At 59.3% G+C, this 23,944-nt stretch overlaps 1 protein-coding gene and 1 pseudogene across 3 annotated transcripts; both read left to right on the forward strand.

Moving 5' to 3' along the window:
• The first annotated feature begins 481 nt into the window (after window positions 1-481).
• Window positions 482-23,093, forward strand: MYO1C (myosin IC). Of its 3 annotated transcripts, none has more exons than XM_032846774.1 (32): window positions 482-721; window positions 7,780-7,935; window positions 8,072-8,187; window positions 8,776-8,974; window positions 9,051-9,131; window positions 10,558-10,737; window positions 10,826-10,924; window positions 11,103-11,216; window positions 11,305-11,376; window positions 11,651-11,770; window positions 11,862-11,944; window positions 12,139-12,244; window positions 12,362-12,442; window positions 12,729-12,820; window positions 14,432-14,526; window positions 14,607-14,653; window positions 14,777-14,857; window positions 17,263-17,368; window positions 17,474-17,591; window positions 18,199-18,312; window positions 18,390-18,466; window positions 18,795-18,863; window positions 18,965-19,049; window positions 19,149-19,308; window positions 19,603-19,686; window positions 20,404-20,497; window positions 20,595-20,650; window positions 20,784-20,919; window positions 21,004-21,074; window positions 21,166-21,263; window positions 21,338-21,437; window positions 21,868-23,093. In XM_032846774.1, exons 1-32 carry the CDS (start codon window positions 647-649, stop codon window positions 21,892-21,894), a joined length of 3,192 nt encoding a protein of 1,063 aa, XP_032702665.1. In that variant the 5' UTR covers window positions 482-646; the 3' UTR covers window positions 21,895-23,093. The 3 variants fall into 3 exon arrangements, with proteins under 3 accessions (XP_032702665.1, XP_032702667.1, XP_032702666.1); XM_032846776.1 differs by lacking the exon at window positions 482-721 and adding an exon at window positions 1,594-1,725; XM_032846775.1 differs by lacking the exon at window positions 482-721 and adding an exon at window positions 6,315-6,444.
• On the forward strand, window positions 14,030-14,149 carry LOC116860653 (annotated as a pseudogene).
• Window positions 23,094-23,944: the final 851 nt, after the last annotated feature.

The raw sequence follows: 23,944 nt of genomic DNA on the forward strand, positions 1-23,944 counted from the left end.
AGTCCTCCTGAGCGTTAAGGCTCCAGGGGAGGCTGGGACAGGGGCCTCCTCACAGTGCCTTCCTGCCTCTCCAGCTAAACTCTGCCCAACATAGCCAACCCCAGCAGCTCTGTGAGGCTCACCTGCTGCTGTGGGAGGAAGCAGGCCAGCTGGGGAGACAGGCCTGAAGGGCAGTGGCTACTGACGGATCTTGTTGGCTTTCAGTTAGGATATGCCTTTTGGTTGGGGGAGCACTGGGCTCCACTTGACACCAGTGAGTGGGCAGCAGGAGAGGCCTGGCCACAGAGCTGTTGGGCAGAAAGACCTCCTACCCTTTGACCTGGAGGCCAGGGTCCCTCACAGTGGCTGCATCAGCCTCTCTGGTTACCTGGGACAACAGGCATTTCCTCAGTCCCTCAGCCCCTCCTCTTCCTGCCCCAATCCACTGGGCCAAGAGGCCTCCCAATCAGACCTGGGCTGCTCCAGCTGTGTCCTGAGGAGCTGGACCAGACACCTCCCCTGGGGCTGGAGTTGAAGCTGAACCAAGTGGCCATCCCAGTGTGAGACCAGATTCCTGGCTCAGGGAGCAGCCCAAGCCAGTGGGCGGGCAGGTCGTTGCTCCGCTGCCCCATCGCTCAGCGCGCACCCGTGGCTTTCCACCGGCAGGATGGCACTGCAAGTGGAGCTGATCCCCACTGGGGAGATCATCCGCGTGGTTCACCCCCACAGGCCCTGCAAGCTTGTAAGCTGGGATGCTCTGGGTGGGGAGAAAGGGTGGCAATATCTTCCCAGGGCCCAGCAGCTCCCTCAAGCAGACCCCTCAGGAAAGAGGTGAGCAGTGGGGAGGGGTTCTGATCCTAGGGACAGGAACAGACTGGACAAGAAGGGATAAATGGAAGGAAGGGGTAAGAGTTTAAGTGCCTCGAAGAGCAGGATTTTTCAAAGGAGGGATCTGGGTTTGAATCCCTCCTTCTCCAACTCCCTGGTCCTCGGAACGCTGGGCTACGAACTGTGCATAACACCTAGGTAAAAGGACTGCTCTGAGGCCAAAGGACTGGTGGTGTATGTAATGTTCCAGCCGCATAGTACACGCTCGGTGCATGCCTCCGGTCTCTTCTGGCCCGAAGAGCTAGGACTGGCCAGCTCAGAGCGGTAGCTTGAGCAGGGAAGGAGGGGCGAGGGAGACAGTCACAAATGGGGAAGAACTGACCTGGCCTGGCAAAAGTGGGGCGAGTTAGGGGGTGGGGGGAGAGCGTTCGGTTTGCTCTGAGGCTGCAAAGGGGCCCTAAGATGAGGAGACGCACCCTTCCACCCAGCGCTGCAGCGACGGGGCCGGATGTGGAGGAGGGAGGGAGGGAGGGAGGGAGTGTGTGTGTGTGTGTGTGTGTGTGTGTGTGTGTTTCTGTGCGTGTAGGAAGGAGGGAGTGTGTGTGTGCGTGTCTACGTGTGTGTGAGTGTCTGCGTGTGTGTGACCGTGACGCGCCGCGTCCGGGGAGCTGGTTGCACAGTGAGCGGCACCAAGTCTCCGCGGACTCGGGCGGAGGGCCGCCGCCAGGGTTGGCCGGGGCGGGGCCGGGGTGTTCGCGCGCGCGCGCGCCCGGGTCTGGGCCCTGCTGGGGATGACGACAGGCAGCGGCCCGGCCCCGGGCGGGCCCTGGGCGGGGAGAGCGTGCCGGGGCCGCGGACTCCGGCGCCGGCCACGCCGCCCAACCTGGCCCCCGCCTGCGCACCCGAAGAGCCGAGCCGGTGGGTACGCGGGGCGCCGGCGCTGGGCGGGCAGAAGCCGTGTGGTCCCGGAAGGGCTCCGCTGGCGGGTGGGAAGGGGAAAAGGGCAGGCGGCCGGGCGCCAAGCCAGGCCTGGACCTGCCGTGCGGGAGGCGGGGGTCGCCGGTCCGGAGATCGCTGGGGCCGAGGCTCGGCCCCGGCCCAGCCTATGCGGGGTCCCAGAATTCGGCCTCGTGAAGACTTAGATTACTTGCGGGTAACGTAAGGGGGGGAGTGGCGGCTGGGGTCGCAGGACCCAGGCACTCTGGGCGCCCTTAGGGCCCCTCCAAGAGCCAGGCTCTGCCTCTGGGTTCCGGAGAGGCCGCCTGCGCCCCGCCCCTTCCCGTACTCCGCCCTCCCACCCCCCACCCCGGGCCCAGTTTCCCCGCGCGTCTGGGAGCCTGTGAGTGCGGCGGCTAGGGTCTCCGAGATGAATGAGAGAATGAATGGTTGGCCTACGGCCTTGTTCAACTCCTGGCACGCTCTGGGCTCTGTGATTCATTCATTCATACAGGCATCCACGAGGGATTCCTGAGCCCCTACTGTGTGCCGCGCTGGGTGTACGCCCTGGCGGGAGCTGTCTCCTACGAGAAACTGATGAGAAAACCGGCAATTAGAGCGTGATGCGATAAGGAGGGGGCTATGCATTGGGGGAGGCAGGAAGGGGTTCTGGAGGAGGCGAAACCTGAGCTGAGTGTTCAAGGATGACTAAGAGTCAGTCAAGTGGGGAGGAGAAGGGTGCGCAGGACCAAGAAAGGTGCAGGTGCAAAGGCAAGAAGCTTAGGAGAGCCACGTGTGACAGGGGCGGGAGCAGACCCTTCTTGCTGTGTGTGGTGCTGAGAGAGGCTTGGGGAGAGAAGGGACTGGAGAGGGCCACCCCTGGGGTCACACAAGAACACAGGCGTACTGGGGTAAACTGAGGACACAGGGGACTGCTGGAGTCTATATGCAGGCACCTGGCAAGACGCATTGGGTGTGAAGAACAGGCTTGGCACACGGAAGGGTGCCCTATAAACTTAGACTCTATTAACATAAAATGTTAATTGATCAGATATGCATTTGTAAATACTACAGGCTGTCGTGGGAAAACGGATTGGAGGAAAGAAAGCAGGGAGGGCAGTTTGGAGGTTGCTGGCTGGTCCAGGAGCAGAAGAGTGAAGGAGGGGAGCAGAGGGAAGGTTCTAGCAGGTGGCGACTCCTTGGTGTGAGCAATGGTGAGAGGGGAAGAGGCTTTTTGATACCAGATGGTGATGACTATCTGGAGGTGCCCCCCTCCTTTCTACATATAGGATAGTGAATGAAGAGGAGAGGTCAGGGGGCAAGGTGCTCTGTTTACTTCTGCTGGACCCCCAGGCTGAAGTGTCTGGCAGCCCAAAGGCTCATGGTTCTAGAGCTAGAGTGGATAGCCTTTGACTAGGGCCCTGTGAACAATCAGGTAGAGAGCAGGGAAGGTCCCCACCTTTCACCTCCACTGCCCCTTGCAACAGTTCCCTAGAGTCTGAAACAGTCCCTGTTGGGGCAGCCTGGGCCCAGACCTAAGATAAGATATTTTTGGTAAATATAAATTGAGCACCTCTTCTGTGCCCAGTACTACGCTGCAGGGGAGATAGGCTATGGTTCTCTCTGCTTCTCCAATAGGCCATGAAGCTGCCTCAGTGGAGATCAGCTTTTAGAAAAATCTGATGGTTCTCAGAATGCTTCAGACCTGCATGGTGCTTTGAGGCCCTTTGAACATTTGAGGCTGCCCACTGCCTTCCCCACTCCTCCATATGTCAGGCCAGAGGGCACCTGGCTCACACTAGGTAAAGGGCACTGGATGACCAGGTCAGCTGGTCTTGCCTTTACAGGAAACAACAAGGGTGGGAGGAGACCCAGAGGTACTCTTGGGAAACAAGTCCTGGTTCACTCACGTGGCCATGGCTTCTCCCCAGCCTGTCGCCAGCCTGTAGGTGCAGAGCCATGCTGGGAGCCCAAAAACAGTGCCCACTTCCTAGCTGCTACTCCTAAGGCCTACATGTCAATAGTCACACAACACCGACAGGGTTTAATACTGGGCACTGCAGTCACGGGGTTACTGAGGAAGGTCCCAGCCTGGCAGGGTAGCGACTTAACCTTTACCGAGAAGCGGAAGCCTAGAAATCCACCAGCCTCTATCTCCGGTGGGGCAGCTCTACAAGGAAGCAGTGAGTGCTGGCGTTCCCGGTTCCAATCCCACCCCTCCTTCTACTAGTCCTGGGATCGTGAGCAAGTCATGCCCTTGCCCAGCCTCAGTCTCCCCATCTGTAGGAGGAGGGTAATAGCACAGAGCTCGTGGTTTGGCTTCAGGGCATTGAAGGGAATACCGTAAAACAGCGCAGAGAATGCAGGAAGCGCCTGGCGCTACCGCCTGCGTCGCGGTGTCTCTCACACCCGCGGCTCCCCGCCCCCGGCCCCCTCCCCGGGGCTGGCGCTCCCGTCCAGTGAGGCGGAGCGGGCGGGGGCCGGAGCCGGGGCTAGGGCCGCCCCTCCGGCCAGCCCGGCTGCAGAGACGCCCCCTCCTTCCGCCGCTGGGCGGCGGCTGTGGGGGAGCCGGCGGGCATCCCGGGAATGCGGCGGCGCGGCTCGGGGTGTGTGTGGGGGGGTGGCCGGCAGGACCCCTCCGCACGCGGATTCCCCTCATTCCAGCCGCTTGACGAGGCAGCGGGCGGGGCCGGTCTCTGCGGTCGCGAAGCCCCGCTCGCTCTCAGCTCCTCCCCTCCCGCCCGCTAGCGGCCGCAGTGCCATCCCGGTGCCCCCCCTCACTGCAGGGAGCTGTGCTGTGGTGGGGGCTCGCTCGACCTCGTTCCCCCCAGCCCCCTAAGGCACTCCCCGCCCTGGGTGGGCTGCAGGCAGAGTCCCCCTCTCAGCTCCCTTTTATATTTTAAAACTGGGGGCACCGCGGAGGGCGTCCCCTTCCTCCCTGAGCCCGCCTCCGTGGGTGGTGTTTAATACCACCGCCTTCCGCTCCCACCCATCTCCCAGCTGCGCACCCAGTCCCCTCGCCCCTGCAGAAGGCCCCATCTCCCAGCTGGTGCCCTTCCCACCCACCCCCCACTCCCCACCCCCGCGGAGTCCCCCGAGCCCTGGCTCCGGCAGGGCTGTTGTTCTCGAGGTAATGAGCCTCCCCACGAGGCTGCAGCCCGCACCTGCCGCAGCCTCACTCCCCTCTCGGGGGAGGCCTGGGTAGGAGGGAGGGGCGCGCTGGAGCTTTGGGTCCCGACTCTGCCTTCCCCCACCCTCCACCCCGCGCTAGGACAAGTCAGTGTCCGCCGTACTGCGCCTCAGGTTCCTTTTCTGTCGGGTGGGGGAACAGGTGAAGTTCTCGAGAGCTCTTTGTAACTGGCAGACACGCCTCAGGGGCTTTCCCCACTAGATAAGAAGTGTGTCTGCTCTGGCCTGGGGCCTGGCTCTTAGTAGGTCTGTCCCAAACGCGTGTGGGATGAGTATCAGGCCAAGAGAGGGAAGTGCTTACTGAGAGACGGGGAAGTGCCTTAGCGCTTTTATCTCAGCCTTCTCAACTATCCTTTTAGGTAGATATTAGCCACATTTTAAGGATGAAGAGGAGGTTCTAAAGAAGTCGAATGACTTGCTCCCAGTCATACTGCTTGTAAGAAATAGCCCAGTCTTTTGCAAGCATCAAAGGCTTTTAGCCATCACCACCTCCACTAGAGGTGGGATCTAAGCTGGAGTTCGCTCCTTAAGCGCCTCCAAGATCCCAGTGAGGGTGCGGCTGCTCGGGGCTGGTATGGGAGAAGGAGGGTGTCCTGGGGAATCCAGAACGACCAGAGAGGGAGGCTCCCTCCAGAGGAGAAAGAGAGTTGAGGAGCCTCTGAGGCACAGAGGCCTTAGTTGGGGTGTCTGGGATAGGGTAGAAGGGTATAGGCCCCAAATGCTGGAAGTCGGACGTACATTTTCCAGACGGGAATGAGACTTCCATAGGGGCAGGACACAGACCGCGTTCGGCAAAGACTCCTGTGGCCGTCCCTGTCCCTTGGGTGTTCGCTCCGTACTGATTCGGAAACCTGGAGAGATTTTCTTGGGGCTTAAAGACACAGGGCCACCCCCCTGAGAGTATATAGGGGTGGACAGTGTCCCGCACCGAGGCTCCGCCCGCCTGGGCGCGCCGGCCGTATTTGGACATTTCGATCTATTTTTAACTTTCCCGGGACTTGAGATTGGGGTGAGGGGGGAGGGAAATCCTGCTTCCTCCAGGATCCACGGGCCACAACCCTCGTCGCGCGCCTGGCCTGGTGCGTAGTGTAGACACCGCCCGGAAGTGAGTTCCGGGTCCGTATAGACGCGGCCGCCGCGCGGGTTCCGGGCCCCACCCTGGAACCAACGACGTCCCTCCTGGAAAACCTGACTCAGGCGGAGCCCCTGCCTGGCGGGGAGCCCCGCCCCCCTCCACCCCCGCTCCGAGATTCCCCCTAGTTCCTGCCCCACCCCCACCAGCTGGACTGGGACCCCCGAGTCCGAGTACGAACTCCGAGGGAGGCGGGTCGGCTGGGGAGTCCCGCGCTCCCGAGGCTCGCCGAGGGGGCGGTGCGGGGGGCGGGCCGGCCCCTCCCTCGCTGACGCCGCCGCCGCCGCCGCCGCCGCCGCGGCCGCCGAGCCCCGGACGAAGAGCACGGGCAGCGGAGCAGGGCGCCAGGCCGGCGTGGCAGGATGCGCTACCGGGCGTCGGTGAGCGGAGGTGGCGGGTAGGGCGGGGGGTCCCGGGCGTCCCTCTGTGCCTAGCGGCGCCGCCTGGGCCCCGCCAGGAAGCGGGCGCGGCCCAGGAATTTCGGGTGGAAAAACGTCCCGGAAAGTTGCAGGGGGAAGAGGCAGAAGCAGGGAGGGCTGCGGGGCGCTCGGACCCAGGGCCGGGCCAGGAGCCCTCGGGGAGGGCTGAGAGCACAGAGACCCGTCACCCAGAGGGCAAGGGGGCGGGAGCTTCGGCCAGATTTGGCAGCAGCTTCGGAACAGGATGGGGGGGAGGAGGGATAAGCCTGGGAGAGGCAGGCCAGACCCAGAGGGGTGCCCCAAACCGGAGATCTGGGTGCTCTGTGGTTGGAGGAGAATTGGTGGCCTCTGTGGGATCTTCGCCCCTTCCCACCACTGCCACCTTGTTTTTCTCCAACCCTTGACACTCTTCGTGTCGATTTCCTAGAGTCCCCCCTGCCTCCCCCTCCGTTTGAAGAGTGTGGCGTGGTGCGAAGGCCTCCTTGAGCCTGTATGCTCTGGAGGCAGCTGGGCTTTCCGTGGTAAAACCCCCACCCCCTTGAGGCTTCTGGGGCTCTCAGGAGGAAAGTGTCTGGGTAGTCTGGCAGCTGGAGGAGAGGGTGTGGCCCAGCTATGAGAAGGAGCCCCCCCCCAGCTTCTGGGGTGAGTGCCCATCCCAGCTGGGATGGGAGGCCCCCTGGGGGGGAATCCCCCTCATGTGGTCTGGGGGTGGCTCATTGCTTGGTTCCTAAACTCTCTCCCCCTGGAGATTTTGCTGGGCGCGGGTGGCAGAGGCGGCCCCACCCTGCCTGCAGAATTCACTCTGAGCCATTTGTCCTCCAGAGCACCTGTCACACGTGGTCCAGAGCTAAGGGACCTGAGGTCACCTGGTCTAACTCAACTCCTCCTTCTTGGGGAGGAAGCAAGCCAGAGTGAGAAGGGGATTTGTCCAAGGTCAACAGAGTATTCTTCTGATTATTCCAGGGATTTCTCCTCATGACCCCTTTTTCTCTGCACAAAAGCAGAGCCTGCCTGGATTCAGTGGCCTTGCTTCACATGTCCTCTGGATCTTCTGTGCCCCAGGGTCCTTTGTCCTGGTCCCCTGTGTCCCACCTGGTCTCTGTTCTGTGTGACCCATGTCCTCAGCGTTCCATGTGCCTTCCACAGTGTTCCACAGCTTGCTGTGACCCAGCCCCACTGTACCCAGCACGGTCTGTCTCTTGGGTGTCCTCTGTGTCCCACAGGCTGAGGTGGAGGAGCAGCAGCCTTGCCTTACCCTGCTGGCTCTGACCCACTCCTGTGGTGTGTTCCCTGTAGGCCCTGGGCAGTGACGGGGTGCGGGTAACCATGGAGAGTGCCCTGACCGCCCGTGACCGGGTGGGGGTACAGGATTTCGTGCTTCTGGAGAACTTCACCAGTGAGGCCGCCTTCATTGAGAACCTGCGGCGAAGGTTCCGGGAGAATCTCATTTATGTGAGGCCCGTGTGGGAAGAGGCGGGGCGGGGGGGGGTAGTGGTGCTGGGGGGTGGGCACAGACACAGAGTGGAGGGGGGAAGAGGTCTCAGGAGCCTCTTGGAGAGACTTCTGACCCTCCTCCTCCAACCCCCAGACCTATATTGGCCCCGTCCTGGTCTCTGTCAACCCCTACCGGGACCTACAGATCTATAGCCGACAGCACATGGAGCGTTACCGGGGTGTCAGCTTCTACGAGGTGCCGCCCCACCTGTGAGTGACCCCCAACCTCTCCAGGAGTGACCGCCCATCTCCACCTAAGATGACCCCACACAACCCTTGCTCTAGAATACCCCTGACCTCCCACATGTCCCTCCCTCTAGAATATCTCTAACCTCCCATGTGGGATGAACCATTATTTACATGCGTGACGGGTCCCACAATCCCTCACCCTAGAGTGACCCTGATCCCCACTTAAGATCAGTTTCTCAGCCCCATTGGGGTGGGACCTCCCCAGCCCCCACCCCAACTCCCACCCCTAGCTCCTTCCCCACCCAGCTCTACCTGGGCATGGCCCCCCAACCTTAGTGACTCTCTGACCCCCACCTCTGAGGGACCTCCCAACCCCAACCTCTACCTAAATGACCTTTAGGACCCCCACCCCTAAGCTATCTCCTCCGTCCTCCATCTGAGAGTGCTAGTGATCCCCATCTTCAACTGGGAAGGACCTCCCTTGACCCATGCCCTTGAGGGTACTCCCCAAACCCCACCCATAAGGCGACTCCAACCAGATACGGGAATCCACCTCCCCTTCCTATCTTGCCTCCCCACCGGAGCTCCTCTAACAAGCCTCTGCCCCAGGTTCGCGGTGGCTGACACTGTGTACCGGGCACTGCGCACAGAGCGCCGGGACCAGGCAGTGATGATCTCCGGGGAGAGCGGGGCAGGCAAGACAGAGGCCACCAAGCGGCTGCTACAGTTCTACGCCGAGACCTGCCCAGCCCCGGAGAGGGGTGGTGCTGTGCGTGACCGGCTGCTGCAGAGCAACCCTGTGCTGGAGGTGAGGGGACAGCAAGGGTCTGCGGGGAGGGAGGGGCAATGCCAGACATCCCTCATACCCACTTCTCCGCTCCTAGGCCTTCGGAAATGCCAAGACCCTCCGGAATGATAACTCCAGCAGGTTTGGGAAGTACATGGATGTGCAGTTTGACTTCAAGGTACCAGTGGATGTGTCAGGGCAGGGGGTGTGGGGAGTGGGAGTCCCATTTGGTAGGCGCCCACTTGCCAGGCCTTTGGTACCAGCAAATCTTTATTGAGCGCCTACTGTGTGCTAGGTGCTATTCCAAGTGCTGGTGGTATAGCAGTGAAACAAAACAGACAAAAATCCTGCCTCCAGAGACATAGGCATTAAACAGAAAAATGTAATTTAGGTGACAAGTGCCATGGCAAAAAATAAAATGAGGTAAGGGGTGGGGGCAGTTGCTATTTTTAAATAAGGCAGGTAGGGGAGACCTCACTGAGAAGGTGGTAGTTTGGTAAAAAACTGATGGCGGGGGGAAGCTTGATGGAGGTAGGTGAGCAAGCTGGCAGATAACCTGGGAGAGAGAGTCCAGTCAGAGGGACTAGTCAGCACAAGTTGGGGTTGGGGGTGTTTGGTGTGTTAAAGGACAGCAAGGAGGCCAGTGAGCAAGGCACCAAGGAATAGGAGAGAAGGCCGGATGGTGCAGGCACTTCTGGGTCTTTATAAGAACTTGTTTTAGAAGCTCTGAGTAGAGGGGCACTTGGCTCGTTTAAGCGCCCGACTCTTGATTTCAGCTCAGGTCATGATCTCAGGGTAATGAGAGTGAGCCCCGCAACGGGCTCCAGGTTCAGCGGGGAGTCTGCTTGAGATTCTCTCTTTCCCTCTCCCTCTCTCTCAAAAAAGCCAACCAGCACCAGCCAAACAACAACAACAACCACCCCACAAAAACAAAACTCTGAGTAGATGTTAATGAACTTGAATTTAAATAAAAACTTGAAATTAAGAAACAAACAAAAAACTCTGAGTAGGAGGGAAACCACTGGAGGGTTTGGAACAGAAGCGTGTTATGATGTGGCTTTTCTCTCAGATCCCTGTGGTGCTTTGTTGAGAGTAGATGGTATAGGAGAAGCAGGCCGAGCAGGGAAACCAGTTAGGAAGCTGACGATTATTACGTCAAGGTGACGGGACTGAGACTGAGTGTGGCAGCATCGTAGGCTCTGGGTGTTTTGAGGGTGACGGCAACAGGATGAGCTGTGTGACTAGACATGAGGTTAGGGAGAACTGAGGCTTCCCAGAGGACAGCAAACTTCTTGGCCCACAGACCTAGAGGGGCAGAGTGGCCAGCAGGCAAGAGGGGAAGAGAGGAGCTAGTCTGAGGAGGGGGACACCAAGAGTTCAGTTCCAGGCCAGTCAGTGTGAGCTGCCCGTCGGACAGCCAAGGGGTGAGGCCTGGTCAGTGGGGCCGCCTGCCCCCGTTTCTTAGATGAGAACACTGAGGCCCGAGGGGGGTGACTCGCCAGGGGCCGCACTGGAATCAGAGGCCAGGAGTGCCGAGGCTGGAGGGGAAGCCTGGGCCCACCCCCAGGCGCCCTGAACAGTCGCCACATCCTGCCTGCCCACAGGGTGCGCCTGTGGGCGGCCATATCCTTAGTTACCTCCTGGAGAAGTCCCGGGTGGTGCACCAGAACCACGGCGAGAGGAACTTCCACGTCTTCTACCAGCTGCTGGAAGGCGGTGAGGAGGACATGCTGCGCAGACTGGGCTTGGACCGGAACCCCCAGAGCTACCTGTACCTGGTGAAGGTGCGGAGCAGGTGGGCAGGGCGGACGGCCCCCTAGGCGCACGGCTCCACAGCCGGTAACCCCGCTCCGCCCTCCCTGCCCCCCCCAGGGCCAGTGCGCCAAAGTCTCCTCCATCAATGACAAGAGTGACTGGAAGGTGGTCAGGAAGGCTTTGACAGTCATCGACTTCACTGAGGAGGAGGTGGAGGTGAGACCGGTGCTGGGGACCTTCCCTTTCCTTCCTCTACGCCCTGAAAATCTTCTGTAGCCCACTGCTTCTCTCAGACCCTGGCCCCCCCTGCCCACACTCCATCAGTGGCCCTCATGGGCTCTCTGCCCCTCCTGTGACTTCCCCCGGCACGTGCCCCCCGGCCCTCTTCACCCAGGACCTGCTCAGTATTGTGGCCAGTGTCCTGCATTTGGGCAACATCCACTTTGCCGCGGACGAGGAGAGCAATGCCCAGGTCACCACCGAGAACCAGCTCAAGTACTTGACCCGGGTGAGCAAGCGGGCTGAGGAAAGGGGGAGGGCAGGGCAGTGGGGGCCAGGAGGCGTGTATGCTCACTGTGCCCACCCCCTCCCCGCAGCTGCTCGGCGTGGACGGCCCCACATTGCGGGAAGCCCTGACTCACAGGAAGATTATTGCCAAGGGAGAGGAGGTGAGGCCGGGCCTCTGTCTCAGGGCTGCAGGGTGGTGGGTGCTCCCAGGTCTCTCCGAGACTCCTGCCTCTGGGAATGAGGCCTCTGGTCCCTAAGACATCTTCCCTATGATGTGGCCACCATGGCCTCCCCTGGTGTCCCCCACCCGCAAGGCTCACCAGGGGCGGGGAGGACAGAGTGGTCGCGGGTTTCTGGTGTTGAGGCTGAATGCGTAAAAGAGGGGGATGGAAAGGGGTCCACGGCATTCCTCTCCCGTCTCCCCTTGGCCGGCAGCTCCTGAGCCCACTGAACCTGGAGCAGGCTGCGTATGCGCGAGACGCCCTTGCCAAGGCGGTGTACAGTCGCACTTTCACCTGGCTGGTCAGGAAGATCAACAGGTCGCTGGCCTCCAAGGTGAGGGCTTGGCCCGGGGTGGCTTCTGAAACAGCAGGGAGGCCTGGGGCTGGGAGCCGTCAAATATGGGGACCCACGCTCTTGGCCCTAGGATGCTGAGAGCCCCAGCTGGCGGAGCACCACAGTCCTTGGGCTCTTGGACATTTATGGCTTTGAAGTGTTTCAGCACAACAGGTCAGTGCCCCCTTTCCCCTGCCTCTCTCTCCCTGTCCTGGTCCCTCCCCTCTTCCCCCGCCTCCTGTTCCCCAGCCACCTCGGGTCTTGCTCCGTGTCCTCCCTTAGCTGCTCAGAGGCCTCGTCTGGTCTGCCTGCTGCTATTGTCCTGTGTCCCCCTCGACCTACCGTGAGCTCTTCTGTTTCCCTCGCAGCTTTGAGCAGTTCTGCATCAATTACTGCAACGAGAAGCTGCAGCAGCTGTTCATTGAGCTCACACTCAAGTCGGAGCAGGAGGAATATGAGGCAGAGGGCATCGCGGTGGGTTCGAGCCTGCAGCTGTCCCTGGGGACACCCTGTAGGAAGCCAGGCACTGGGGTCTCCTGGAAGAGGTCCTAGGACCCCAGGATGATGCCTTCCTTCCCTTTTGCCCCTCAGTGGGAGCCTGTCCAATATTTCAACAATAAGATCATCTGTGACCTGGTGGAGGAGAAGTTCAAGGGCATCATCTCCATTTTGGTGAGTCCTCTGCTCCTCCAAGGCCTCATGCCAAAGGCTGGGTGGGAGGCTTCTGCTCCCTGCCCCATTCTCTTAGGCATGTCCACAGCGGGCCCAAGCTCAGGGTTGAGCCGGGACAGGGCAGGGCTGTGCGTGGAGGGTGAAGTGAGGAGCCAGCCTGGTCTGTAAGCCTCCACACGAGCTGCCCGGTCCCCTGCGTCCATGCTTCCTGGCTCCATGCTCCTGAGCCTCCTGTGCTCTCCAGCTTCTTCCCTGATACATCCCTCGCCCTCTGCCACACCCCCAGGATGAGGAATGTCTGCGCCCAGGGGAGGCCACGGATCTGACCTTCCTGGAGAAGCTGGAGGACACAATCAAGCACCATCCGCACTTCCTGACGTAAGCGGGGTGGTAAAGCAGCTTAGGGACAAGGGCCCCCTGGGGGCAGAGCCCGTGAAGCGTGAGAGCCCCACCCAGGATCCTAAGCCACAAGGAGATGACTGGGGGAGGTGTAAGTTGAGGACCGACATGCAGAGCCACAGCCCGGGCATCCACAAAGTGAGAAGCTAAAAGGAGTGTGGCTCCCTCTTGATTCCTGTTTAAGAGGGAAACTCGCTACAGATTTTTTTAGTTTCCTTATTTGGAAGTTGGTTTTTTCTTTAAGGAATCCCCTCAAGTGGAAAGGGGAAGAAGAGAAGCAAGCACACCTGTGCCCAGCTCTGTCCTGCTGCTTCTCTTCCGCTCACCTCCTCTAACCCCACGCAACCTGGAAGGGCTGACTTGGGGTGCTCTCTCCACTTTCCAGAGGCTCCAAGAGGTGAAGTTTGCCCAAGGTTATCCCGTGCTCAGTAAGCTGCAAAGCTCGCACTCAGGCCTGGAGCGGTGGGCTGCCAAAGCCCAGAGCATTTTTTGCTTAATCCTATCTGAAAAACCTTTTTCGGATTGCAAACATAATGTTGCTCGTTAGAGAAAAGTTGGAATGTGTGCGAAAGCCGCTAGTTATCCTGTCACCCAGAGGTCATCGCTCTTAACAATTTGAGGCATTTCCTTCCTGCCTTTTTCTATATGGCATTTTTTTTTCTTTATAGCTGAGAACTTATTGTGTCTTAGGTTCAGGATCATGTTATATCCTGACTATCTTCCCGTATCATCGAACCGAAAAATTTCCTCAAAACACTTCCTCTGGTGGCTCTAATTCACGGATCCCCCAGCCTCTGGGGGCCCCTGGCCAGCCTCCAGGTTTCTGCTGGGTAACAAGGCTGCCACAGACATCTTTGTGCCTTAAATATCTGCCTGTATCTCTCTGGTTAGTTGCTTGGAATAGTCCTTAAAAGTAGACAATGGGGGGCGCCTGGGTGGCTCAGTGGGTTAAAGCCTCTGCTTTCTGCTCAGGTCATGATCCCAGGGTCCTGGGATTGAGCCCTGCATCTGGCTCTCTGCTCAGCAGGGAGCCTGCTTCCTCCTCTTCTCTCGGCCTGCCTCTCTGCCTACTTGCAATCTCTGTCTAATTAAAAAAAAAAAAGTAGACAATGGGTTAAAGGATAGAAACATGCTTAAGGTTTAAGTGATCTTTGGGGGTGGATTTCATTCTTAAAATGTAGTGGGGGCAGCTTTGCGCAGTGGCAGTATCGTAGCCAATGAGGTTTATCCGAGGCGCGATTATTGCTAATTAAAATGTAGTGGGCAGCGCTCAGCCCTCTGAGCAGAGTCATGCAACAGCCCCAGGCAATGAAAGCAGCCCTCTGGCCAGCGAGTGCCAGGAGTGTGGAGGCTAGGGCCTGGTCCTGGCACTGTGGGACCCTGGGTAAGGGTATAGGCCTCCCCAAGCCTCTGGGACAGCCTCTGTGCCTGGAGGCTGATGGCTCACCCTGTCTCCCCCCTGGTGGTGAGGGCTATGGCTTGGCCCCAGGTGTACCTGCTCCTTCCCAGATGCCTCGTTCCTCTCGAGCCTCTTTAGCAGATGGGGGCATGGCTCAGGCCAGCAATCTGTAGCTTCCTCTCCTTCCCCAGGCACAAGCTAGCTGACCAGCGGACCCGGAAATCTCTGGAACGTGGGGAGTTCCGCCTTCTGCACTATGCTGGAGAGGTGACCTACAGTGTGACTGGTGAGGATTCTGGAGCTGGGTCCCTCCAGTGAGCAGGGAGAGAGGCTCTCCCTCATTTTGTGTCCGTTCCCCTCTCCCAGGGTTTCTGGATAAAAACAATGACCTTCTCTTCCGGAACCTGAAGGAGGTGAGGAAGACTGGGGAGAGGGATTAGGGTCCGGGCATGACTGACCCCACCCCAGGAATCTGTCCTGCCTGCGCCACGCCCTGACCATGACCACCGCGCCCCCACCATGCTCTGCCCTCACAGACCATGTGCAGCTCTGAAAATCCCATCATGAGCCAATGCTTCGACCGGAGTGAGCTCAGCGACAAGAAGCGGCCAGAGACGGTGTGGAGGCTGTGGGACCTGAGGGGCACGTGTGTGTGCATGCACGTGTGTTTGTGGATGTGTGGATGTGTGCCTGCGTGAGCCAGGAGCTGGCGGTGTGCACGGGCACTGTGTGTTCACTGGTACACCTCTGTCTGCGTCTCGGCGGCTGCCCGGGGGCGCGTCTATGTGTGCTGCTTTGAGCGTGCCTGGCCCTAAGCGTAGACCCACGTGGGCACACCTGAGTCCTTGTGGGAACTTGTCTGTGCGTGGGCACTGGTGTCCATCCACCCACTCAGCAGACGTTTGGATCAGATGTTACGAGGCACTTAGGATGCCAAGATGAATAGGTGCTTTCATAGCAATACACACAGGCGCTTTGGAAACTTAGAATAGGGAACAGCAAATTGCCTGGTGGAGAGGTGGGGGGGCTGTGGATTGGCCGTCAGGGAAGGCTTCCTAGAAAAGGACGCATCTGAGATAACTTGGGACAGAGTAGGTGCTTGTCAGAGGGACCTGTGGGAGGGCACTGTAGGCAGCGAGGGGCCCAGCACAGACCAACAGAGCCCCGAAAAGACTAGGAGACAGGAGAGTGACATCATCGAGGAAAGCGGCTGGGAAGGGCAGGTGTGGCCCATGGTGTGAGATGCTGGGAGAGCTGCAGTGAGCCTGGGGCAGAGGTGTGGCTGTGGGGTATGGCAGGAGGAGGGCCCAGATGCTGTGTCAGAGGTGGAAGCCGTGGAAGCTTGCAGGCCGAGACACGCCAGCAGGGAAGGTGTGGAGACCGTGGGTGGCCAGCGTCTGACCCCCAGGCTTCTGCTCTCTGCTGTGTACCCCACATCCTCCCGCAGTGGGAGGACACAGGCACCACTGTCCAGGCCTCTCCAGCGGCTGCGGGTTCGTGTTATGTCCTGATCTCCAGCAGCTCCCTGGCAAGCTGGACTCCACTGGTCTAAAATGGGCCCTTGATGGCACAGTGCCATGGGCCTGTTCTTTCTGTGTCCCTAACTCAAGACAAGGATCACCCTCCACCCAGTGCCACATGCCAGATACCTGGGCAACCTCTGTGACTCTTCAGTCACCTCCATCTCCCTCATCTAGATCGCTGCTGGCTCTTGGCAGTTTCCGCTGCATGAGCACTCCTCAACTCCTTCTCAGCCCCTCCCCTTAACCCCTGAGCCAGCTACCATCCTCCCTGCCCTCCTGGCTTCCTAGCTGCCCTTGCCACCCACACTCCACAGATGCCCTTAGTCCAGAATGCAGATCTGTGTCTGCTCTTCCCTCACTCCAGATTCCTCACTGGCTCCCTTTTTCCCTCAGGATAAGTCAGTCTCCCTAATGTGACTCTCCAGCCCTGTCATGATACTGGCCTCTGCCTGCCTCTCTAATCCTATCTGGTTGACAACCCACCTGGGTCCTTGCACTGCTTTTAGCTCCCTGGGTTTATCGAACATTTGCGGAGATTGTCCTCTGCCCGAATACCTTTTTGTCCTCTCTTCCTTCTGGCTATTTACTACTTATCCTTTGAATCTCAGCCCAAGGGTCATGTCTAGACAGGCCTTTCTGATGTCCCCTGCCCCACAGACTGGATTAGTTGCCCCTTCTTGATGCTTCTGGAACCCCGAGGCATACATCTCTGTCATTAGTGGGATTGCAGATCTTTTGACAGGTCTGCTGCTCTCACAGTCCTGAGACCCTTGGAGGTCCTGCCGAGCAGTGTGCAGAGATAAAGGTTGGCTGCCTAGGAGCAAGGTGCTTTGTTAAGGAATGTGGCCTTGAAATTCTAGAAAGAGCAAGAGCAGGCATCAAAGGGAAATGTAGAGTTGGGGTTGTGGGGAGACCTGAGCAGGGTTTTTAATGATTTTTTTAAAGATTTTTTTTTTTTTAATTTTAAGTAATCTCTACACCCAACTTGGGGCTCGAACCCACCACCCAGAGATCAAGAGTCCTGTGCTCCACCAACTGAGCCAGCCAGGCGCCCCCAAGCAGGGTTTTTATTTTTATTTTTTTAAAAGATTTTATTTATTTATTTGACAGAGAGAGATCACAAGTAGGCAGAGAGGCAGGCAGAGAGAAGAGGAAGCAGGCTCCCTGCTGAGCAGAGAGGCCGATGCGGGGCTCCATTCCAGGACCCTAGGATCAGGACCAGAGCCAAAGGCACTGAGCCACCCAGGCGCCCCATGAGCAGGGTTTTTAGATGGGAGTGAGGTTCCCAAGTTGAAGTCTTTAGCCCAGTCTGTCCCCTTTCTCTACTGGGATGGAGGGGAGGCAGAAGGAAGAAAGAAGCAGGGCGCAGGGTGGCTGTGGGAATTGGCACTGCTGTGCTCCAGGAAGGGGCCTCTGCACGGTTCAGTGGTTCGCCCAGTGAGGGGCAGCTGCAGGGATCCGCGGCCTTGGCCAACCTCCCCTTCACCTTGGCGGGCCAGGTTGCCACCCAGTTCAAGATGAGCCTCCTGCAGCTGGTGGAGATCCTCAAGTCCAAGGAGCCCGCCTACGTCCGCTGCATCAAGCCCAACGACGCCAAACAGCCCGGTAGGCCCCGCCCACCCCGGAGACCAAGAGCCGGGTCTCCCCTGCAGAGGCGATGGGCCATCCATCTGTGAGGGTCCGCTGACCACCCTGTCACCCCTCCCCCAGGCCGCTTTGACGAAGTGCTGATCCGGCACCAGGTGAAGTACCTAGGGTTGATGGAGAACCTGCGCGTGCGCAGAGCCGGCTTTGCCTATCGCCGCAAATATGAAGCTTTCCTGCAGAGGTAGGGGCACGGCCTGGTCCAGCGTGTGGGAAAGGGAGTAGGAGGCTAGGAGCTTTCTAGATCCTGAGAGCGGGACAGGGATTGTCAGCCCCATTTCGGAGACTAGGACACTGAACTTCTGAGCCGTTGTGGGACACATGCCAGGGGCCCCTCCCTTCTGCAGGCCTGCTCTCAAACTAGGTGGACAGAACATCAGCTCCCTTCGCCCCACCCCGACTCCTTCCAGCCCTGCTCTCACAGAGCACCTGGCTGGGGATCCACAGGCAGGCATCCACATGCTTGTCACCAGAGGAGATGGGGAAACCTATGAAGAGGACAGGGTTTCTAATCAGCTCAGAAAGGATACAGGAGCATTGTGGTTCGTCTGAGCTAGGGACTGGGGAGTCAGTCAGGTGTGAATTCCATCGCTGACACTTTCTAGCCCTGTGGCCTGAATTTCCTCCTCTTTTAAATGGGCGTGGTGACAGAGCAAACTCCCCAGCTTTCCATGGCTGCAATGGGAGTACCCAGCAGGTGCTGGGGAAAGCTGGCTTGGGCCCCCAGAGGAGGGCACTGATTGGAGGGTGGGGTTGCACTGGGTGTCTCTCTCTGCCCCTCCTGTCCCCAGATACAAGTCACTGTGCCCAGAGACATGGCCCACATGGGCAGGACGGCCCCAGGACGGGGTGGCTGTGCTGGTCAGGCACCTGGGCTACAAGCCAGAGGAGTACAAGATGGGCAGGTGAGTGTTGCCTGCCTGTCCCAGTGTTTGGGGAACCCGGGGGTGGCAGGCAGGGGCTGATTTCTGCTGCCTCTCAGGACCAAGATCTTCATCCGCTTCCCCAAGACCCTGTTTGCCACAGAGGATGCCCTGGAAGTCCGGCGGCAGAGCCTGGGTGAGAGAGAGGCCCCACCATTCCTGTCCCAGTGGGGTCTGTTCTGGGGAACAGGAGAGTATTTGCTGCATTGGGGCCCTGCCTCATCCACATTCAGCTTCCCTCCTCCTCACCAGCTCAAGCCCTGCCCCAGGATGCAGACTTAGCAGTACTCATTCCTTTGCCCCTTCCTTCTCTCCTTCACATTCTCTCTTTGCTTATCTATCCTTTTGATCAGTCGCTCTTTGGGCCACTCCCTCATTCATGCCCCTCGGTGAGCTGGGGCAACCCAAGACCCCCAGCTGGTGCCCTAGGGCTCTGGCCAATGGACTTTCTTTCCCAACCACAGCCACGAAGATCCAGGCCACCTGGAGGGGCTTTCACTGGCGACAGAAATTCCTGCGGGTGAAGCGATCAGGTTTGGGGGGACCCAAGGGTCTGCAGGAGGGGCAGGGTCTGGGGCTAGGGTGGGCCACTGAGGCAAGGAGGTCAGGATCAGCCATCCTGCGGTCTCCACAGCCATCTGCATCCAGTCCTGGTGGCGGGGAACGCTGGGCCGGAGGAAGGCAGCCAAGAGAAAGTGGGCCGCACAGACAATCAGGCGGTGAGCTTGGGGGCAGGCCCAGGGGGTGGTGCAGAGCAGGGAGAGGGGTGGAGGTCTCCAGGCTTCTCACCACTGCCCCTTTGGGGCCCCCACCCCCAGGCTCATCCGCGGGTTCATCCTGCGCCATGCACCCCGTTGCCCAGAGAATGCCTTCTTCTTGGACCACGTGCGCACCTCTTTTTTGCTTAACCTGCGGCGGCATCTGCCCCGGAATGTCTTGGACACTTCCTGGCCCACGCCACCGGCTGCCCTGCGTGAGGTCGGTGGCCTTCCCTGCTGACCTTGGGACCACGAAGGCACTCAGTGGGGGGCGGGGGCACCCCAATAATCTTGTGGCCAGAGAAGGATCTGGAGGACTCCCCAGGGGAGGGGAACTGGAGCTGGGCCATGGAGAACGAGCTCTTTCGAGAGAAAGGACTCAGGAATGAAAGGGTTGTCCAGGTGGCGGGGGTGTCGCTTCGGCAGCGGCCCCCATAGCAGGCATCCGCCAGGTATCTTCAGAGGGAAGGAAGCCAGGGCGTCCAGTTGCCCTGACCTCATTTGTGCCCCTCAGGCCTCGGAGCTCCTACGGGAGCTGTGCATGAAGAACATGGTGTGGAAGTACTGCCGGAGTATTAGCCCCGAGTGGAAGCACCAGGTGCGCAGAGCAGGGAGCGGGGCGTGGACCGGCCAGGGGGTCAGGGAGGCTATGGGCACCCTTCGGAGAGTGTTGGCCAGGAAGGAGCACTTTAGCCCTGGGGGGCAGCATGGCCTCAGATGGGTCCTGGGCCCTGTTTGGCCTTGTGTATGAAACCAAGGTTGGAATGGATTTTGGGTGGCAGATAAGATTGGTTTTCTCGGCCAGCGCCACTGGACTGGTAGGGGCTCCCCAGAGCCCTGGGTTGGAAAGACTGCGGGTTCAGTCTGATCAGTGGTAATGCCTGCTGTGGTACCAGAGATGGACATCGGTGACCGCTGTGCCCTGTATTTGGCAATTCAGTATGGGGTCATGTTAAAGGACCCATCAGCCTAGATGACCTGTGCTAGTTTTGCAATCGGCCAGCTTCAAGATGCTAAGCTAGGACTGAATATTGGGGGCCCAGGAGCCTGGTTTGATGGACACAGACCCAAAGTTGAGCCTGGCCTCTGACAGTGCTGTCATGCCCTTCTGGGAAGCCCTCTGCCTTGTCACTGGGGATGGGGGCAAAGCACAGGAGGGGTCAACAGGAGTGTGGGCGGCAGGGCTTGGCCTCTGGTGTTGGGGCCCGAGAGAGGGCAAGAGGCTTGCTCAGTTCTTGAGGCTGGCCTGCCCCTTCCAGCCCCCATGAGGGTTCCCATCCCTTCTGATACCTCCCCTTGCCTTTCCCCTTCTCAGCTGCAGCAGAAAGCCGTGGCTAGTGAGATCTTCAGGGGCAAGAAGGACAATTACCCACAGAGTGTCCCCAGGCTCTTCATCAGCACGCGGCTTGGTGAGCCCCTGACTTCCAGTGCTCCGACCCTCCAGCACCATCCGGCGTGGTCCCTTCTCCCCTCCTCTTACTTCCTGCCCCCCTATCCGGGTTGCAGGTGCGGACGAGATCAGCCCCAAAGTGCTGCAGGCCCTCGGCTCTGAGCCCATCCAGGTGAGACTCCAGTTCTGCAGCCTGAGGCCTGTGGTGGGGAGGTGGGGATGCTTAGGCCCTGGATAGAGAACAGCGGGTGGCCCTGGAGCCCCCTCAGCCCCTCCCCTGACTCCCCCCTGCCCACCGCCCACAGTATGCCGTCCCAGTGGTGAAGTACGACCGAAAGGGCTACAAAGCCCGCCCCCGGCAGCTGCTGCTGACACCCAGTGCCGTGGTCATTGTTGAGGATGCCAAGGTCAAGCAGAGGATCGACTATGCCAACCTGACCGGTGAGTTGGAGCCCGGGGTGGCTCAGGGGGGGCCGGAGCTCCGACCCTTGACCCTTAACCCCTAACCTCTGCCCTCTCCCTCAGGGATCTCCGTCAGCAGCCTGAGTGACAGTCTCTTCGTGTTGCACGTGCAGCGGGAGGACAACAAGCAGAAGGTATGTCTTTGGGGCCCGGGAGGCAGGGCAGCGGTATGTGCCTTAACTCTGGGCTGGCCGACCCCTCTCCTGACCCCGCCCGACCTCCCAGGGGGATGTGGTGCTGCAGAGTGACCACGTGATTGAGACACTGACCAAGACCGCGATCAGTGCCGACCGCGTGAACAACATCAACATCAACCAGGGCAGGTGAGGCGGTTGGGGGTGGGGAGGGGCCCACGCCTGCGCCTGCAGGCAGCCCTCACACATCCCCTTCCTTCCAGCATCACCTTTGCCGGGGGCCCCGGCAGGGATGGCACCATCGACTTCACACCTGGCTCAGAACTGCTCATCACCAAGGCCAAGAACGGGCACCTGGCTGTGGTGAGTGGCACCAGCGGGTGACAGCCTGCCTCCCTACCAGTAGCCCCAGGGCTAGGGTGAGCTTCGAGTGGCCACGTTTCCTTGGCAGCTTGGCAGAGCCTGGGCACCCCATCCACGGGTGTTCGTCCCTGGGGTGGGGGGCACCAAACTACCTCTTTCATCCTATTACACATTGAGACCCAGAGAACAGGGCCCTTTGAGCCCCTACAGTGCCGATGTTTACAAAGATGGCAGCATGGGGATGTGGGGAAGGCCTAGGGGTATTCAGGGGTTGCTGGAGTCAAGGCCCACTTGGGCAAGATGGGGAGTCCTATGCGAGTAGGATCAGTCTCCAGTCACCCACCCCTCAGACCACCACTGTACGTATGTACCCAGAGCTCCTCTGTCTGCTTCCTACTCACTACTTGAGTGTCTCTCCCTGCGCCCACAGGTGGCCCCACGGCTGAACTCTCGGTGATGAAGGCGCCACTGGACCCCTTTCCACTTCCCAATGCTTTGCTTCTCCCCCCTCCCCTTCCCACTTACCAAAGACTCGAGCTTCTAGACAGGGACCCAGAGACACCTCGAAGCCCACCTACATATTCCTGCCTTTTGCTCAGCCCTCTCTTGAGGGAGCAGCGGGGGCCAGGGAGCTGCCCCAGATGTGGGCCAGGCCGGGCCACAGCAATAGGAAAGCCGGGGCCAGAGGCAGCCATGCCAGCCCCAAGGCCGATGCCAAATATTTGAGAGAAGGGAACTTTTGCTGAGGTTTTCTCTGAGATTTTTTGATGCTTTATAAGAAACTATTTTTTAAAAAAGCCATTTGTCCATCCCCAAGACACACTGGATGTGTTTTCCCTGACTCTAGCAGGGCAGGGAATGTAACCAAGAGGTTGGGCGGTCTGGGCCCTGGTGCCCTCTTTCCTGCCCAGGCCACCCTCTTCTCCTCATTCCCTTGACACCTTTCTGTCTGTCCACCTGTCTGCCCACGGGTACCCTTCGCCACCCACTCCGACATCCCGCTGGGGGCTGAGACCACCTTTGCCTGCGCCCCCCTTCTTCCGGCCTTAAAATACCCTTTCAGAATCCTCACCCCAGCCTGAGGATGTCCTGGAGTGGAGGAAGGAGTTTTAGACCACAGAATTTGCCAGACACAGAGATCATGCAGTCTAGCTTCCTGGTGGGACAGAGCAGGAGACAGAGGCCCACAAGAAGAAGTGACTTGCCCCTCATCTAGCAGGTTGGGGCAAAACGGGACTGCAGCCCTGTCTTCAGCACACCTCACTGCCTCTCCCAGGGACAGGCTCGTATCTTAAGGGTGCATGGGGCTCCCTAACCAGCAATCACCCTTGGGGGCCAACAGGTGGGAGAAGCACTCCTACCCCAGTCTATGCCTTAGGATGACAAACACCTTGTCTATATACCTTGGCCCCAGTTCAAGGATATCAGGCCTTTCCTGGCCTCGACCCCCTCCCCATCCTCGGAGCCCAGGGAGGAGGCTGGCTTTGGGAGGAGCTGCGGAGGCATCACCTCTTTCTGCTGCTTCCCCCCACCTTCCCAGAGGGCCTGGGAGCTGCCCAACTGCCTCTGTCCTTCTGGGGGCAGGTCTCAGCCCACTGCTGACACTTCTGCAATCCAGAGAAACACTAAATAAAGCAATATGTGTTTGCCAGTGCTGATCTGCTCATGAATGTTAGGAGAGGGAGAGGACCCCTGAAAGGTAGCCAGTGGTCCTGTATTAGAATTAGGATGGTATTAGAATGTTTGCCTTGTCCACAGAAGGAAGAAGGCAGGGCTCCTTCCCTGAGGGAAAGCGGAAGTATCCAGTAGCTGCAATGTGGACTTCCTTACTTTTTTAAAAAAAGATTTTATTTATTTATTGGAGGAGAACAAGCATTCGTGGGGTGGGGGGCAGAGGGTTGGGGGGGGAGAGCATAAAATGGGGGATGGGGAGAGGGAGAGGGAGAAGCAGACTCCCCACTGAGCAGGGAGCCCCATGTGGGACTCAGTCCCAGGATCCTGGGATCATGACCTGAGCTGAAGGCAGATGCTTAACGACTGAGCCTCCCCTGGACTTGCTCTCCCATTGGCGATCTCCAGCAGGGCTGCTCAGCCTGGCCAGGGCTGTGGGCCAGGGGGAGACATTCAGCTGCTGCCTGGCGGTCCTCAGCCCACCCCGGCAGACAGACACGCCCAGGGTGGGAAGTGCCGACCCCACGGGGCACGCCAACTAGTGACTGGCTCAAGTCAGGGAGAAGGGTCGCAAACCCTTCACAGAGATGACGACTTGGGGCACGGGTCCCAAAGGACAGGCTCCAAATGCTGTTGCAAGTGGCAACTGTGTCCTAAATTGGCTTGGGCAGAAAAGCGTTCATTAGCATCAGTGACCTAACAGTCCCAGGGTAGTGCTGCTTCTAGGCACACGAATGACACTGTCAGGAAACGTGTCCGGAGCTATCTCTTGGCTCAGCCTTGCTCGGAGGGCTCCCCTGTCAGGCAAGCTCTCTGCTCGTGGCAAGGCAGCCACG

Source organism: Lontra canadensis, unplaced genomic scaffold, assembly GCF_010015895.1.
Source record: "Lontra canadensis isolate GAN:19392208 unplaced genomic scaffold, GSC_riverotter_1.0 scaffold180, whole genome shotgun sequence".
Lineage (NCBI taxonomy): Eukaryota > Metazoa > Chordata > Mammalia > Carnivora > Mustelidae > Lontra > Lontra canadensis.